Genomic DNA, 14568 nt, shown 5'->3' with positions numbered 1-14568 from the left:
GGAAAAAGTTGGTAAAAAACTTTTTCAAAATCACTGTGCATGCACAACATGGCAGCTGACCAGGTCAGGTGACAGCCCTGCAGTCTACTGATTGGTTGCAGGCAATCGGGACCTCACCAAGATGGCAGTGCACAGATACAGCGCCTCCGCTGGCTCAGGGCTCTCTCCTTTTGGGTGCCATTTCTGTTTATGTCAGTTAGCCAATGTTGAGTTTAGTCTGTTAAGAGTTAAGTTAAGCCTTGAATAGACCTGTCCCTGACTACACCTTATCTTAGTCGTCAGTTCAAGCCATGAGTTAACACTCATTTCAGAGGTCACACACGTTTATGACATTCATTTAATTATTTAAATATACTGTATATTTTTGGGGCATCAGAAAATGGTTTGAGTTCCAGGGTCGAGAAATAAAGTTATAACTAACACTGTGCTACATTACAGATAAATACAAAACCTAATAACCAGCCTTAAAAATATGAATTTACTTTCTAAGCGCTGCGTGCACCAAGCAAGCCGCCTGTTAATTACACCGGTCAAAGATTACATTGGTTCAACTCATTAGGCCCAGTTATTATCTGTTAATGACATTTAAATTACATATTGACATAGTTTGCACTGAAATGTGGATGGAAGATGGTTTTCCCAGTGTTGACATCCCCTCGTTAGGGACGAGGGCTGAACGACTAATCAAATTCAAACCCACATGGCAATTTAACACAACGCTATTTTTGAATGGCAAAGCCTGTGATTAGCGCTACAGGTGGTTGAGCGATTGATTAAACCCCCTGCGCTGCCCCCCTGGTGAGACCCGACAAGGCATCAATTCATGCAACGATTCATCTCATTTCATGATAACACGTGGGCCTGGCCGACAGGAAAGAGCAGTTGATATGTTGTATTCAATGTTGTGTTGGTCATACTATAGAATGATTTATTGCTTGTGTTTCGTGAATAATACAAAAGAGCAGGAACTTAAAAAGAATTGCATATTAAATCGCAATCCCAATATTGGTCTTAAATAAAATAAAAATAAATTGCAATTCAATTATTTTCCCAGATCGTTCAGACATATTAGACACCCCTTGTCGGACGCATTTCTCGGTGCCCGGAGTCTGTCACTCGCTGAGCCTTCCATCCCCGGATGGGCGTCGTCTTTACAGTCCATGGGTCCATCGGGGCATTTCAAATATAATTTGGTTATTGAAGAATATGAGTCACAGTTGCAAATGGCTAAATTTTTTTTCTGACTTTTAGACTAGTCTAAGTTTAAACTTCCATTTAAATGTGGAATAAGTCGTTAGGAACATTCCTATTCTGAATGTGCCAGAACAAGCAGCAAGGAGGCTGAACCTCTATTTTGGTTCAAATTGAATGAAATACAACGCCCTCCAGCATTGGGTCGACGATGTGGGGGCAACCCTACTCGTGAAGTTAAAGTTGGAGCCCAACTTAAAGAGAGCAAATGGACGGGGCGAGAGAGCCTACGAGTGAGGCTCCTCCTGACCAAACAAGACTGAGGAAGACTGCAGACAGGACTGCAGACAGTATGTTACCATGGTAACACAGGTGTGTATTCCATTACAGACAATTCATTTGGTTAAATGTCATCTTGAATTGTAGTTATAAGATTAACCTCAATAAATCCTTCAGTAATGCGAATGGGGCTTGCACGTGGTTTGGTCACACCCACTAAGCTGAGTCTGTGCACTGCTGCTGCAGCTTTATTTGTTATTGGGGGTCTAGTCCCTTGTTCATATTGCTCTGCCTTTTTTTGTTTTTAATCTTGGTTTTCGGGGAAAAAGTATCTGAAACACGGCAACCAACATCGATCTACATTTGGAGCACAAATCTGTGAAAAACTGCCGTAACTTCATTAGTTTAGGAGCAGGCCGCTTTGTGACATCATCATCCGAGGTCGTACAAGTCTCTCGGAAGTCATTCCCCTCCAGCCACTTGCGAGTGAGACACCTAGACTATCAACTTCAGCCGGTGCTGCATTTAAAGGAAACTTGGAAAACTGTAACTCATGCTATGTTTTACAAAGCATGTGACACCAACAGCCAATCGTACAGAGCAGAGAAACAACCATGTGACACCAACAGCCAATCGTACAGCAGGAGCGCCGGTGCTTCCTCCGCTCTCCGGCTGGCAGTGTGCACCGGGGATAATGCGGACGGTCTTCATCTGATGCCAATTTGGACCGGACCTCGCCCTCCCCCCAGGCCAAGCCGGGGGCGGCCCCCATCCCCGCAAAGGAGAAGGATTACAGAAAGAATCGACCATTTTCTGTGACGTCTGCTCTGACACGGTCAGAGGGACTCCCTCGGTCCGCTCCCTCAACGTCCCCATAGAGCGAAGATTAGGTGACCTAATAATAATCTTGGAAACGTCTTATAACCATAAATGTCAAACCTAACACAACTGAAGCGGACCCTGTGTATTGCTGCCTGCAGCTATATTTATTATTATTATTACGTTATTACTTCAGACAGTTCCAGAGCCTGAAAGCTGATCAACAGAACCTCATTGACTTCTGATGAGTTTCGCAGCTGATCGATCATTGGACCAATACCAAGCGCTGATCTGATCAATTACTTCATCTCAACACTGTTCAATAGAACTAAATGGATAAAATGACCAAATGTTTTCTCCAAATCAATCATCTATTGAGTGATGAATCGTGTATGTTTTACTAATTTCAGAAAACTCCTCATGAAGATTTAGAATCATTTTTAACCTTAAGATAATGATAATCCCACAGATCAATAAAATAATCATCAGATTGATTGATTGAGAAAATACAGCAGATCCCCGCTCAGCTAAACCTCAGCATGAATTCAAGACACAAATCCAAGTTTCTGTGTGAAAACCTGTGACTACAGTGTTATGTTAAGACATTCAGCTCCTGGTGTTGGGTGTGTGTTTGTGGAGTAAATAACAGGATATTGATAAAAATTGTAATACTTACCTTCCTGGTTTCTATGGGTTTGGGTTTGGCTCCGTCCTCCTCGTCCATTTTGAACGATTTCTCCACATTCACATCCTTGTTCGGCTGCAGGAGCGGAAAGGTAATATTTCATTGTCAAGGTTCATTAAAAGCACTTCTTATTTCACATTTCTATCATTTTCTAAATATTCGATTCATTATTTCATTTGCATTATCTTGTTTCTTATGCGTTTAAGTGTTTAATTCTGTTCATAATTCTGTGTAATAATTGTCAAATTCCTGATAAACTAACATGTACTGTACTTGTCCAATAAACAGATTGTGATTATTTCCCAAAGCATCCGGCGCCTAATTTGTGAAAGAACAACTTGAAAATGAAGGAAGGAAACAATCATAATCCTCAAGGTGCATCTACATGTACGAGGAATTTGTCATAGTGAGGATTGGTGCATTTCTACAGACCATTCAAATTTAGAAAAAGCTGAAAAACAGTCTGATATAAAATAATAATAATAATAACAATAACAATAACTACAGTATAACTGCAGGCTGCAATACACAGGGTCCGGTTTAGTCGTGCTGGGTGCATTTTACAGTTTCCCGGATTCTCTAAAACGCAACACGATTTTCGAGTTTATTTGAACGCAGCATGGGCTCCCCCGATCTGTCGTCGGGGGGAGCCCAAAATCTGTACATTTATAGTAAATAATATGATGTCATAAAGCGTATTACTGTAAATATAATTTATAGTAAATAATATGATGACATCATTAAGCATCTTACTGTAAATATCATTTATAGTAAATAATATGATGTCAAAGCATCTTACTGTAAAAATAATTTATAGTAAATAATATGATGACGTCATAAAGCACCTTACTGATAATATCGTCTTATTCATTTTAGAACGAGAAGTGTGACGTTACAGTTTACCAAGACAACTGAATATTTTAGGTCAAAATTCTTCGGTTTTTAACAAATATCTGCTCTGTGTGTGGATCCATTTGGATTCAATTGAAACCACAAGATCCTTGTTATATAACCATTAAAAATAAAGATCAACTTCAACCACCAAGTCTTTGTGACAGCGCGGTTCAATCAAGACTTCAACCGTGTGGGCTGAACCCATATTAATAACATATAGTAAATAATAAAAAGTAAAGTAAAAATAAAATGAAAATTGCCAAATAGACACAAATAGACAAGAACAAAACAGAAATAGTCAAATATATACAAATATAAAGAATGTACGAATGCACAGCACAGGGTATTGGAGGTGGTCTGGGAAAACAGGGACAGGAGAGTAGATGGTGTGGCCTGAGTGAGTGAGTGAGTGAGTGAGTGAGTGAGTGAGTGAGTGAGTGTGTGTGTGTGTGTGTGTGTGTGTGTGTGTGAGTGTGTGTGTGTGTGTGTGTGTGCGCACGTACAGAGCTTCCTCCTCCGAACTGGGCCGGAAGCCTCCTGCCGGGCATCTTTGGTCTGTTGGCGGTGAGATGAGCGAGTCGCTCGGAGGTGGAGGACAAGTCATCAAAACTCATCAGATCTAAAGAGAGAAAACAAACAAAACAAACACAGCATCATTCTCATGAAGCTGAATGAATTGAATGAAGTCAAAGTGACGCCCAGAGAGAAGATTATAAAGATGGCACCGATGCTGTGTGAGAGGGAGAGAAGGAATGAAGGAGAAAGACAGACGGTATTACAGCCGAACAAAACGAACAAAAACACAATAACCAACAATAAAGTAATAACACGTTTGGCAATATACAATAAACCTAAAATGAAGCAATATGTCTGTATACAAATATGTAAAATATATATATTAAATATAGCATATACAGATAACAGAATAAAAATGAAAAAGTAAATGAAGAGTGCTATGAAACAAAATGGCGGCTGTGCTTCACCGGCCTCCAGCCAAACACACTTCCTGCTTGGACCTGCGAATTAGTCGCTCTTTCCCCATCACCTAGCTCCGTCCATCTTTTACATGCACCGGATCCCTCCTGCTCTGTCAGGAAAAATGAACCATGCCCCCTTTTTAACCCCCCCCCCTCTTCATTTAACCCCCTTCAGGTGGAGAGCACACTTCAAAGATTCACTGCAACCTGATTGTATTTGATGGTGAGTGGGCGTGGCAGCTTGGATTACCGTTGTCACTTGGGGGGGAAAAAAAAAACAGTGAAGACACGACGGAACGGAAAAGTCTGTGCATGATCTTTTGAAAGTCTCCGGCGTGGGAAGTAAAGCCAGCTCCCTGGGAGGGCACCAACGGACGACGTCGCACGTTCTCTGCACCGCTGGTGAGATGTTCAAGCAGCTTTCCAGTCTGGGACGTTGACTCACCCACATCTGGCGTCTTCTCCGCCCAGTCTCCTGACAGGGTTTTGAGTTTTGTGGGTATCGAGGGCTCAAAGTCCGTCTTTGGTCTGGTGGAAGGCAGCTCTCCGTTATGTCTGCAGGAGAGGAAGGACGTGAACAGACGGAAGAACGGGAGCTGAGGAGTTCAGGGCTACCACACAAACAGAACCGGAAGAAACATCCCATCCACCAGTGGGTGCGACACCGAGAGCAGCACAGACAGAGGCTTAGGGGTGGAGGCAGAGGGTTAGCACCTCCCACGACCATTCACCATAAAATCGTCTATCGGCCATCGACTCCATCATCGGCGATCGACTCCATCGATTACTTTCCCCCAGTGATCTTCGCTTGGAATTTTGGAGGACCGCCCCCAACACATGTTCCATTATAATGATCATCACCGAGTCCAAACCCCAAGAGCTTTAGAAGCTGCTTTCTAGCCTCAGGACGCAGTCGTACATTTGCAAACTCACATTGTGAGTGTTTTTCTAAATCAGCGCGTGATAATCACCAAAGTGCCGACATTGAAGGGGAAGCAGGTCTTACTTGGTGAGTCCTGGTGAGGGGGCGGCGGGCTTGTCAGGCCTCTTTGGTGGAAGGACCGCAGGCCGGCCTTTACCCGGCGGGGGGACGGGCTTCTTGGGAGGGACCACCGGGGCTGCGGGCTTGGACGGTTTGTCAACTGGAGGACAGAGAGATGAGGCGGTGACGAGACTCATCTCTTTCTAAGTCAAAGTGTTTTCTTTATCAGATGCACAGTACAGCGCAGGATTTGCCAGGTGAGGCAAGGCAAGAGACAACTACGTAGAAGGCTTTCAGGATAAGACTCGACTCTCTCGGAACGAGACTCGTCTCTGTCGGAACGAGACTCAACTCATTCAAAGTGATACCCAATTCATCTCTTTCGGAATAAGGCTCATTTTTTCAAGTCTCTCTCTCTGGGACGTTCTTCTGCACTTAAGTGAATTAAATATGTTCCATCAAGTTCAAGAGGTTATTTGTCACATACATATACATACGTTCACACATATATGCAGTGACATGTCATGACACCTGGTGATTACGCACAATAAGCTCTAAAAATACTAAAAATACCTAAATGTGCATAATCAACTCGCGCAAGCGGCGCCACAATCGCGAGTCTAGATTCTATAATTATATAACAGAATGAACTGTCTGTGTTGTATTAAAGCCACAGCTTTGCAAAAACCCATGTCTGTTCATCAGTTTATCCTAGTTGTTGGACTCCAGGAAAGGGTTAAGACTGCTAGGAGGATACCATGTGAAGGAAGGAAGCACCTCACATCCAATTTCTGTGTTCTCATGTCTAAGTAATGTGCGAGACAACTTTGCACCCTCCTCCTCTGCTTCATTCAACCTGTGAGCCAGAGCAGACAGGAAGGGCCTGCAGAGGTGGCCCGCGGGTTGCTTTGCTGCTTCTTAAAGGCTGCTGTCACTACCCATTAGCGCTGACCTGTAAGAGGAGTTGCGGGTCCTGCTGTCATTTCATTTCATTTCGTTTGAGTGCTCAGCACTCAAACAACTTTTCTACAGACTCTAAAAGGACACCCTATACACCGACTTAGCGGAGAGAAGGCATCAGCCAGTAAACTGTGCTGGTCCACGATTTAAGCTGGTGTAGAACAAAGTCGGGGAAAAGAGTTTCCCTTCACCGTCTGACGTCTAAAGGTGTCAGAATTCTGATGGAGAAACAGAACATCTAATATAAGAAGTGGACAATTTCACTTTAAACCTCATAGTGAGCATACTGCCAGAGCTCCCAGGGGGTTCTTTTTTCAAATTCTTTGAGTATGCAGGCCACCTGACTCCTACATTGCTAAGTGGACTCAGACACGACTCTTCCCTTGCCTGGCTCCCCTTAGCGTCACAAGGGCTCTATCGATTCCCATCTTTTGTCGCAGACTGAAGACCAGTCTCTTCAGACTGCACCAGGACCCCCACTGACCGATCTACCTCATAAGAATCAGCTTTCCCACTTTACTTTCTTTACTCTCCTTTAAAAAAATGTGTCACTCTACTCATGCTACTTATTGCTAGTGATAGTTTAGGCTCTGAGGTACAGTGGTTTGGTAGCACTAACAGACTGTATTTCTTGTCCCTGGTTTTAAGGAAAAGAGTTTGATCAATGACAATGTGATGTGTTGGCAGTGCCAACTTTAGGGTTTAGGGGTGTTAGGCCTCATGGGACAGTAAAGCTCTTTGAGACTAACTGTGCAAAGAGGTTAGGGTTAGGGTCTTAAAGTCCTTTGTTTACGAATGGGCTGTCTGTTGCTTTAATGAAACAACCCTGCACTGCTCTGCCACTGATGGGAGCAAGCAGCTGATAAGATCAAATCACTTCACTGCTTTTCTTGGATTTAAAACCTCCTGAACTGAAATAAAGCTGCCGACACATGGTCAGTATTCTTCTTTTCGCTCACCACAAGGTCGGGTGCAGCAGGAAGTACGGCGGCAAAGCCCAGCGCTGTTATCTAGTCTATACGCAAACTACAGTTGAGGGTTGTGACTATGCAGTATACAGCAAATTTGTCAGTGATCATTTCATGTGATTTGTGTTTGTGACATTACATTACATCTGGAGTATGGGCGCAGCTTGAAAACAACAACGCAGTTCAAGGCGACATCAGAGCCACAACATGTTTTTTCTGTGTAATCTCACCTCCACTCAACCAGCTTGTAGAGGTGACATCTGACATCTAACGCTTGCAGGAGGAACTCAGGAAGGGACTCACTTATTTTAGGACCACCCACCCGCCCCCCCGGCGCTGAGGCCGGCCGGTCCTCTCGCACCCTTCGGTCTCTGCCCCTTGCCTCGACCTCCCTCTGTGATTGTGATTGGAGATATTGAGCCACTGCACTTTAGGTTACAATATACAGTATATAGGGTGGACTGAACCACAAGGGTTGGAGGGGTTGCTATTTTGTGAGAAACTTTGCTGTCTCTGTGTTATGCTCTGTATCTCTGCCAATAACGAACACAAATCATTTGAATTGCTAGCTTTAGGAAAATATTTTGGGTCCACAATTACATTTACATTTAGTCATTGATCAGACGCTTTTATCCAAAGCGACTTACAATTATTCAAACACCGACGGACGCAGCCATCAGGAGCAATTAGGGGTTAAGTGTCTTGCTCAAGGACACTACAGCATGCTAGCAGGAGGAGCCTGGGATCCAACCAGCAACCTTTACATTACTAGACGACCAGCTCTACCTCCTGAGCTACCGCCCCCATACATACATACTCATACATACTCCCATACATACTCCCATACATACTCCCAGTTACACAATAGTGTAACTGGGAGTCTCCGTGTCATTGGAGTTACCACAGCTAAATTACTCCATCAGTTATTCACACCGTTGCATCTCTTAACAAGGCTAATCACATTGTATTCAAGCTACTAAGGCTAACCTACAGTAAACAAATTAACTCATTGGGATATACACCTTGAAATGCATCACCTGGTAAAGTTACCGAACATGTTTACCAACTAGAGATGCACCGTTTGCATCTCTAGTTGGAACAACATTGTCCGTTTATTTCCAAGGCCATTCTTAATAAGCTACAATAGTATTTATTAATAATATTATTAATCACTGTTAAGGGATACCCTACTTGTTCACAATAATGCATTAACTTAGAAGAAGAATCTTTACTTCGTCACACGGCACACACACCAAAACACAAGCCCTCCTGCAGTGACGGCGACACACACACACACACACACACACACACACACACACACACACACACACACACACACACACACACACACACACACACACACACACACACACACACACACACACACACACACTTCATCAGGTTCCTGAAATAAGTTCTCTGCTGTTGACCCATCCTGGCTGGTCCTTCCCCCAGGGGGCAGACAGGAGCAGTGGGCAGCGTACAGCCACGCCCGGGACCAGTTACAAGTGTCCATCGTTAGTCAGACCGCAATGTTCTGCATGATTTTGGTTGGAGTTCCTACGATGTCATATGGAGGAAACCCCATATGTGCACAGTGAGAACATGCAAACTCCACGCAGAAAGGACCCTCAGGCGGGAGATAACCAGTGGCAATGCACTGTGCCACCGTGCCCACTAGATAGCTCTTATATGAATATGGAACAGGGGAAAAACACATTCTCCTATTATGCTCCTTATACGTGGAAGGTAGACAAATTTTAACCCTTGAATGTTTTAAACTTCTGTTGAACAACCTTTTATATAATGAAGGCACCTGTTTTTATTAATGTGTCTGCTTGTCCCTGTGTAATGCACTTGTTTTATTGTCTTTTCATTTGTTTCTTTTGGTATTTTGTAGGTCATGTGTCTTGTATTTCTGCTTTGTACAAGAATGTTGATTTTGCATTATTTTTGACCTTCCATTGGAGAACTTATTTTGATTTTAATAATGTATTTGCAGGGCACCATTATGAATGAGAGTTTTGCTCTCACTTGGTCTAACCCTGATTAAATAAAGGTTATCTATCGATCTAAAATGTTCTTGGTTTTTCACAAAATGAATGCTGCTATACCTGGGGAAATCAACTAGGCCACGGCACTCGCAGATTTATCCTGGATATTCTGGTGGGAGTGAGTTCTCACATCCATGTTGGTGGCTTCATATACTTATACTATATATCCTACTACATATACTTTGGAACAAAACTCGGTCCAGTAACACAAGGTACTGACAAACAACGATATTGACAAACAGCGCTAGACATGGGCAGCACCACTGCAGCCTGGCCGTCCTGGACCCGTCTCAAACCCCAACCGCTTTATCTGGGAGCTCTTCCTGGACTGGGTGGAGGTTCAGACTGGGGAACCTCCACTCCAGAATGAACTGGACTTGACTTAAATGGAGCTGACACAGTCATCATTTGTTCCTCATGAAATGTTCATTTAACACCACATCTCTTTTGGAATCACAGTTTCATTGGTGCTCCTCAGAGAAGGTAGAACCACGTCCAAATTCTGGCGAGATGTGGAGAAAAATCACTTTGTTCTCTGCTTTCTACACAAAGGCTTGACCCTCCCATTGGGGAATTGGCGCAGTAGCAAGGGAGGGTGGAAAGGTTGGATCTGAGTGACAGCAATCTGACCAGGGTCACGCCAACGGCAACGTGTGCATCTGTGCACAATATTATTAAACTGATCTATAACCTGGATATACAACTGACCGACTGGCACACGTGGAGAATCATATTTTTTTTATATTCTATTTTGTGTTAATTTGGAGGTCTTTCGTATCCTGTCTAATTTGTATGTGCTTCACATCTATTTCCAATCGGGGATGAAACCGGTACCTCTCTGTTATCCAATCCCATTTAATCTTTAATGATATTTTCCAATCTACTATAAATCTAACTCATACAATCTAATGTATAATAACATCTCACTTACAGCTGTATCACTGACCAGACCTGTACACTCACCCTCAAATAATTCACCACTACCACCATCATGCAAACTACATATAGTGAAATAGTGAAACTGTTGTATATTTTTTTCTTTAACTTGGCTTTACTTTTATTTTACTGTTTGTTTTCTACCTAATTTGAGACAATGTATGAGTTAATTTAAATGAGGTAATCAACTATAAACGCCTGCTCTGTACGTCCTCATTTTCACACATGTTCCCCTTTCAATTAAATCAATTCAAGTAGTAAATCTTAATGTTAATCACTTTGAAACAGTTAAAAAATAAACCACACAAACAACTAAAGAAACGGTCCTGTCATACTACATGCTAAAATGTACCTCCAATGTCAAAAATCTTTGGAAGAGCCTCAAACAACACACAGATGCACGGAGGCCTCCACGCCGCACAGCAGGGTGTCAGCAGCATCAGCGCCACCTCTGCAGCGGGGGGGCGGAGGGTGTCGTGTACATGTCGCTCAAATCAAAGGTGCGACCGCAGTGCCACCACAGCACATCCGTCTGCCTGGATGTTGCTTATCACTGATTGGTCGATGGAGAACGGAGGCGGAGCATAGACGAGTGTGAATGTTCAGCACTGTCGTGTGACGCTGGGATGTATGTGGTCCTTTTAGGATGCTCGGCAGAAAGCCTCAAAGCTCTGTCAGCAGGATTCATCTGCATCAAGTTCAAGTTCATCTGCTGGCGTGACTTGTGATTTCACCACAACAGTATCAGTGGAAAACAGCAAAGTCTCAACTTAGATCGTCAGGACATTCGTTTTATCTATTTTTGGGCTCCACAGGGTTAAAATGACTTTATTCTGTATTATTTAAAAAAAAAATGCTTTCTATTGTAATGTGTTGTGGGGGGGTTGAGAAAAAGGCGCGCCTATCTGGAAGAAAAATGTAAGACAGTATTTTATTGATGCTCCTCAGGGGAGTAGATGGGAGCTGCCAACGGCACCAGATTTATTCTCCTGTATATCAAGATAACTGAGTGTTACTATTAACTATAGAAGCTTCAACTTGCTTTCTAAAAACAGAAACGATGACAAGGTGGGGAAAGGTATTAATGTTTAGAAGTGTAAAGACAGGTTGACATGTTGAGCTCTCTCTTCTACACTGTGTTGCCGGTTGTACGATAATTATCGTATTGTACGATAATTTAGCTCTTTGTACGATGTACGATCAATAATTCTACAGGGGTTTCAATCACATGGTTGAAGGGTCCTCGGCACATTCATAGTTCTGTTTGCGCTGCAGTCTGGATTTGAAAGTACAATAACTAGCCCTGAAATACGATCATTCTGGAGTCCTTGTAGGATGATTTGGTTTTTGGCATCTGGCAACCCTGCTCCTAAACATTAAAAGCAGCAGCGCTTCTCCATTCGAAAAGCAACATTTTAACCCTTCATTTCTGTCTTTCCTGCTCTGTGGCTCAGTGACTAGAGGAAAATATAAACAGACTTTTGTTTTGCCAGATGTGGAAGTTGGACGACGAGCGCAGGTTTTCCTGCTTTCAAGAAAACGTTGTGCACTCTTTTCCAAAACAGTGCCACGAGTGTACAGAGGTGTGATGACACCGTGCTGCCTGTGAGTCACACAGAACCACGCTGATACACAATGAAGTAGGTCAGAGATGCTGACGCACGCACGCACGCACGCACGCACGCACGCACGCACGCACGCACGCACGCACGCACGCACGCACGCACACACACACACACACACACACACACACACACACACACACACACACACACACACACACACACACACACACACACACACACACACACACACACACACACACACACACACACACACACCCTCATGATAACGTTATGTCAAGTCACCACAGCCGCTCGCTGTTTCCACTGATTTGAGTCAACGATGGGTTATGGGATGTTTGGATTTGGAGGAAACAAAAGACGGGCGGAGAGAACTTGATGCAGATTTGACAAAATTTAAGACTGCGTTTGAACAAATCATCTTTCTTGTTCAATAAAGTACTGCAGGTAATTTATATATATATATATATATATATATATATATATATATATATATATATACACTGTATATTACCTTCATACATATACATGAAGGTAAGTATTGGGTTCATTGGTAGGTTTAGGGTTTTAGAATGCCAGGAACTTGAACATGATTCACTTTGACTAAATAAGGTCTATGGATACATAAAATCATGTTGAAATCAAGACGTCTGAGGACATGCAGATGGACTAGAAAGACTACAGCTAAAGGAGTCTTTCCTGGTCCTATACCCACCAGGTAGACAGAAACAAGAGGGGTGTGAGACAGGTTCCTACCTCTGTCCTCGGACCTGGGCTTCCTGTCGGCATTGAGAACGTCCGGTTTGAGGGCTGAGGAGCGAAACATGGTCCACAGTGAGTCCAGGACGCGGCAAACCCTGAATCTAAGCGAGCTGAAGGAGCTGAGGCTGAGACGCTGCGACACACCAACACAAAATTTCTGTGCTTGAATTTGCAATCATCTCCAGAGCGCGCGTGCGCACACGCACACACACACACACACACACACACACACACACACACACACACACGGAGGAGGATGTGGTGCCTCACTTTTGCAAGACTTCCTGTGCAGACAGGAAGTGCGCAGTGCAGAGTCTTTGCAGCGTGCTGCAGACAGACGTACAGTAGTGTTGTGGCTGAATGTTGGTGCTGCTCTCCGTTTGGAGGTCAAGCAGTTGGTCATTTGTAAAAACAACACCACTCTGTTGAGCTCTCCATCTCTATTCTATCGTTTCTATTCATTCCCCTTTTTGGGCTGCCATGCAGGGAGCCTTGAAAACACCAAAAACAACCAAACTGTTCTCCAGCAGAATAAAAAACTGGAATTAAATCTGCAGGGAATCAGGGGGACTGGACGCGCTGCACACAAACACAGCTTCCTGGTTTGAAAACATCGTAACAGTTTCAAACCGACCCGATCAGAAACAGTTACATCTACACCGATAGAGCTACAGGACATCAATATGCAATAGAGCAGACAGGAAGTCCAAACAGGAATCCGTCTGCTGTGATCATTTTCAACCGGCCCTACACCCTCTGCCCCGTTCCACCTCTCCCAGTCCACTCCCTCCATCTCCGCTTCGCCGCCGGGCAGTGCAGGCGGCAGGTGGTGCAGGCGGCAGGTGGTGCAGCCGGTGGGCTGGGCCAAGCGCTTGTGCCCGATGCCCCCCCACCAGACCCCTAACCGTAGAAGACACATCTAGTGTCGGCTTTTTCAAGAAGAAATATAATGACATTTACATTTAAGAAAAAAACAACTCGTCTCCATAGAGACTGGACGTGCTTCAGTTTCTCGTCTTTGCAGCCGAGGGTCGCGGTTCAGACTCGCCATTGGAATGAATCTGAATAACAAATACAAAATAAGTATTGGTAGAAAAGCACAATTTTTCGCTTTGCCGGGTGATACCAGATTCAGCTCCACCCCTACTTTATGTGCTTGTTCTGGCAATGTTACTGCTTTCTTTCACCACACAGCCGTAACACAGCCATCCCGGTATTTTACCCGAAATCTTGCTAGGTCTCGAGGTGGGAAATTGTTGGGACAGATTTCCCGGAATATCGATCCCTGCTCCCATTCACACATGACCCCATGAGGGAACAGTTCTGGAAGATTTTAGTGATAGACTGCATGTGTGAAAGGGGCTCTAGTCTGAAGCAATTAGCTACGCTCTGGGAAGGACGATAGGAATGGTTTCAAGGTCTGAGATGTCGCTAGGACAACTTTGTAAGACTAGGTTTGAGAAAAGGCCCCGACAACG

The 14568-nt window shown here is 43.8% G+C and overlaps 1 protein-coding gene across 4 annotated transcripts in view; it reads right to left on the bottom strand.

Annotated features, from left to right (window-relative positions):
* Positions 1-14568, bottom strand: part of cd2ap (CD2-associated protein) — a 76701-nt gene that overhangs the window by 9971 nt on the left and 52162 nt on the right. For all 4 annotated transcript variants that reach the window (XM_079996543.1, XM_079996544.1, XM_079996546.1 and 1 more), the window contains 5 exons: positions 13085-13138; positions 5852-5987; positions 5291-5400; positions 4372-4487; positions 2966-3049 (listed from right to left, as the gene is read on the bottom strand). In XM_079996543.1, the coding sequence (XP_079852669.1) occupies positions 2966-3049; positions 4372-4487; positions 5291-5400; positions 5852-5987; positions 13085-13138 (500 nt within the window). The remainder of the gene's footprint in view (positions 1-2965; positions 3050-4371; positions 4488-5290; positions 5401-5851; positions 5988-13084; positions 13139-14568) is intronic.

This window comes from Zeus faber (assembly GCF_960531495.2).
Source record: "Zeus faber genome assembly, chromosome: 2".
Classification (NCBI taxonomy): domain Eukaryota; kingdom Metazoa; phylum Chordata; class Actinopteri; order Zeiformes; family Zeidae; genus Zeus; species Zeus faber.
The sequence above is the reverse complement of the archived record's forward strand: the minus strand, read 5'-3'. Positions and strand labels throughout refer to the sequence as shown.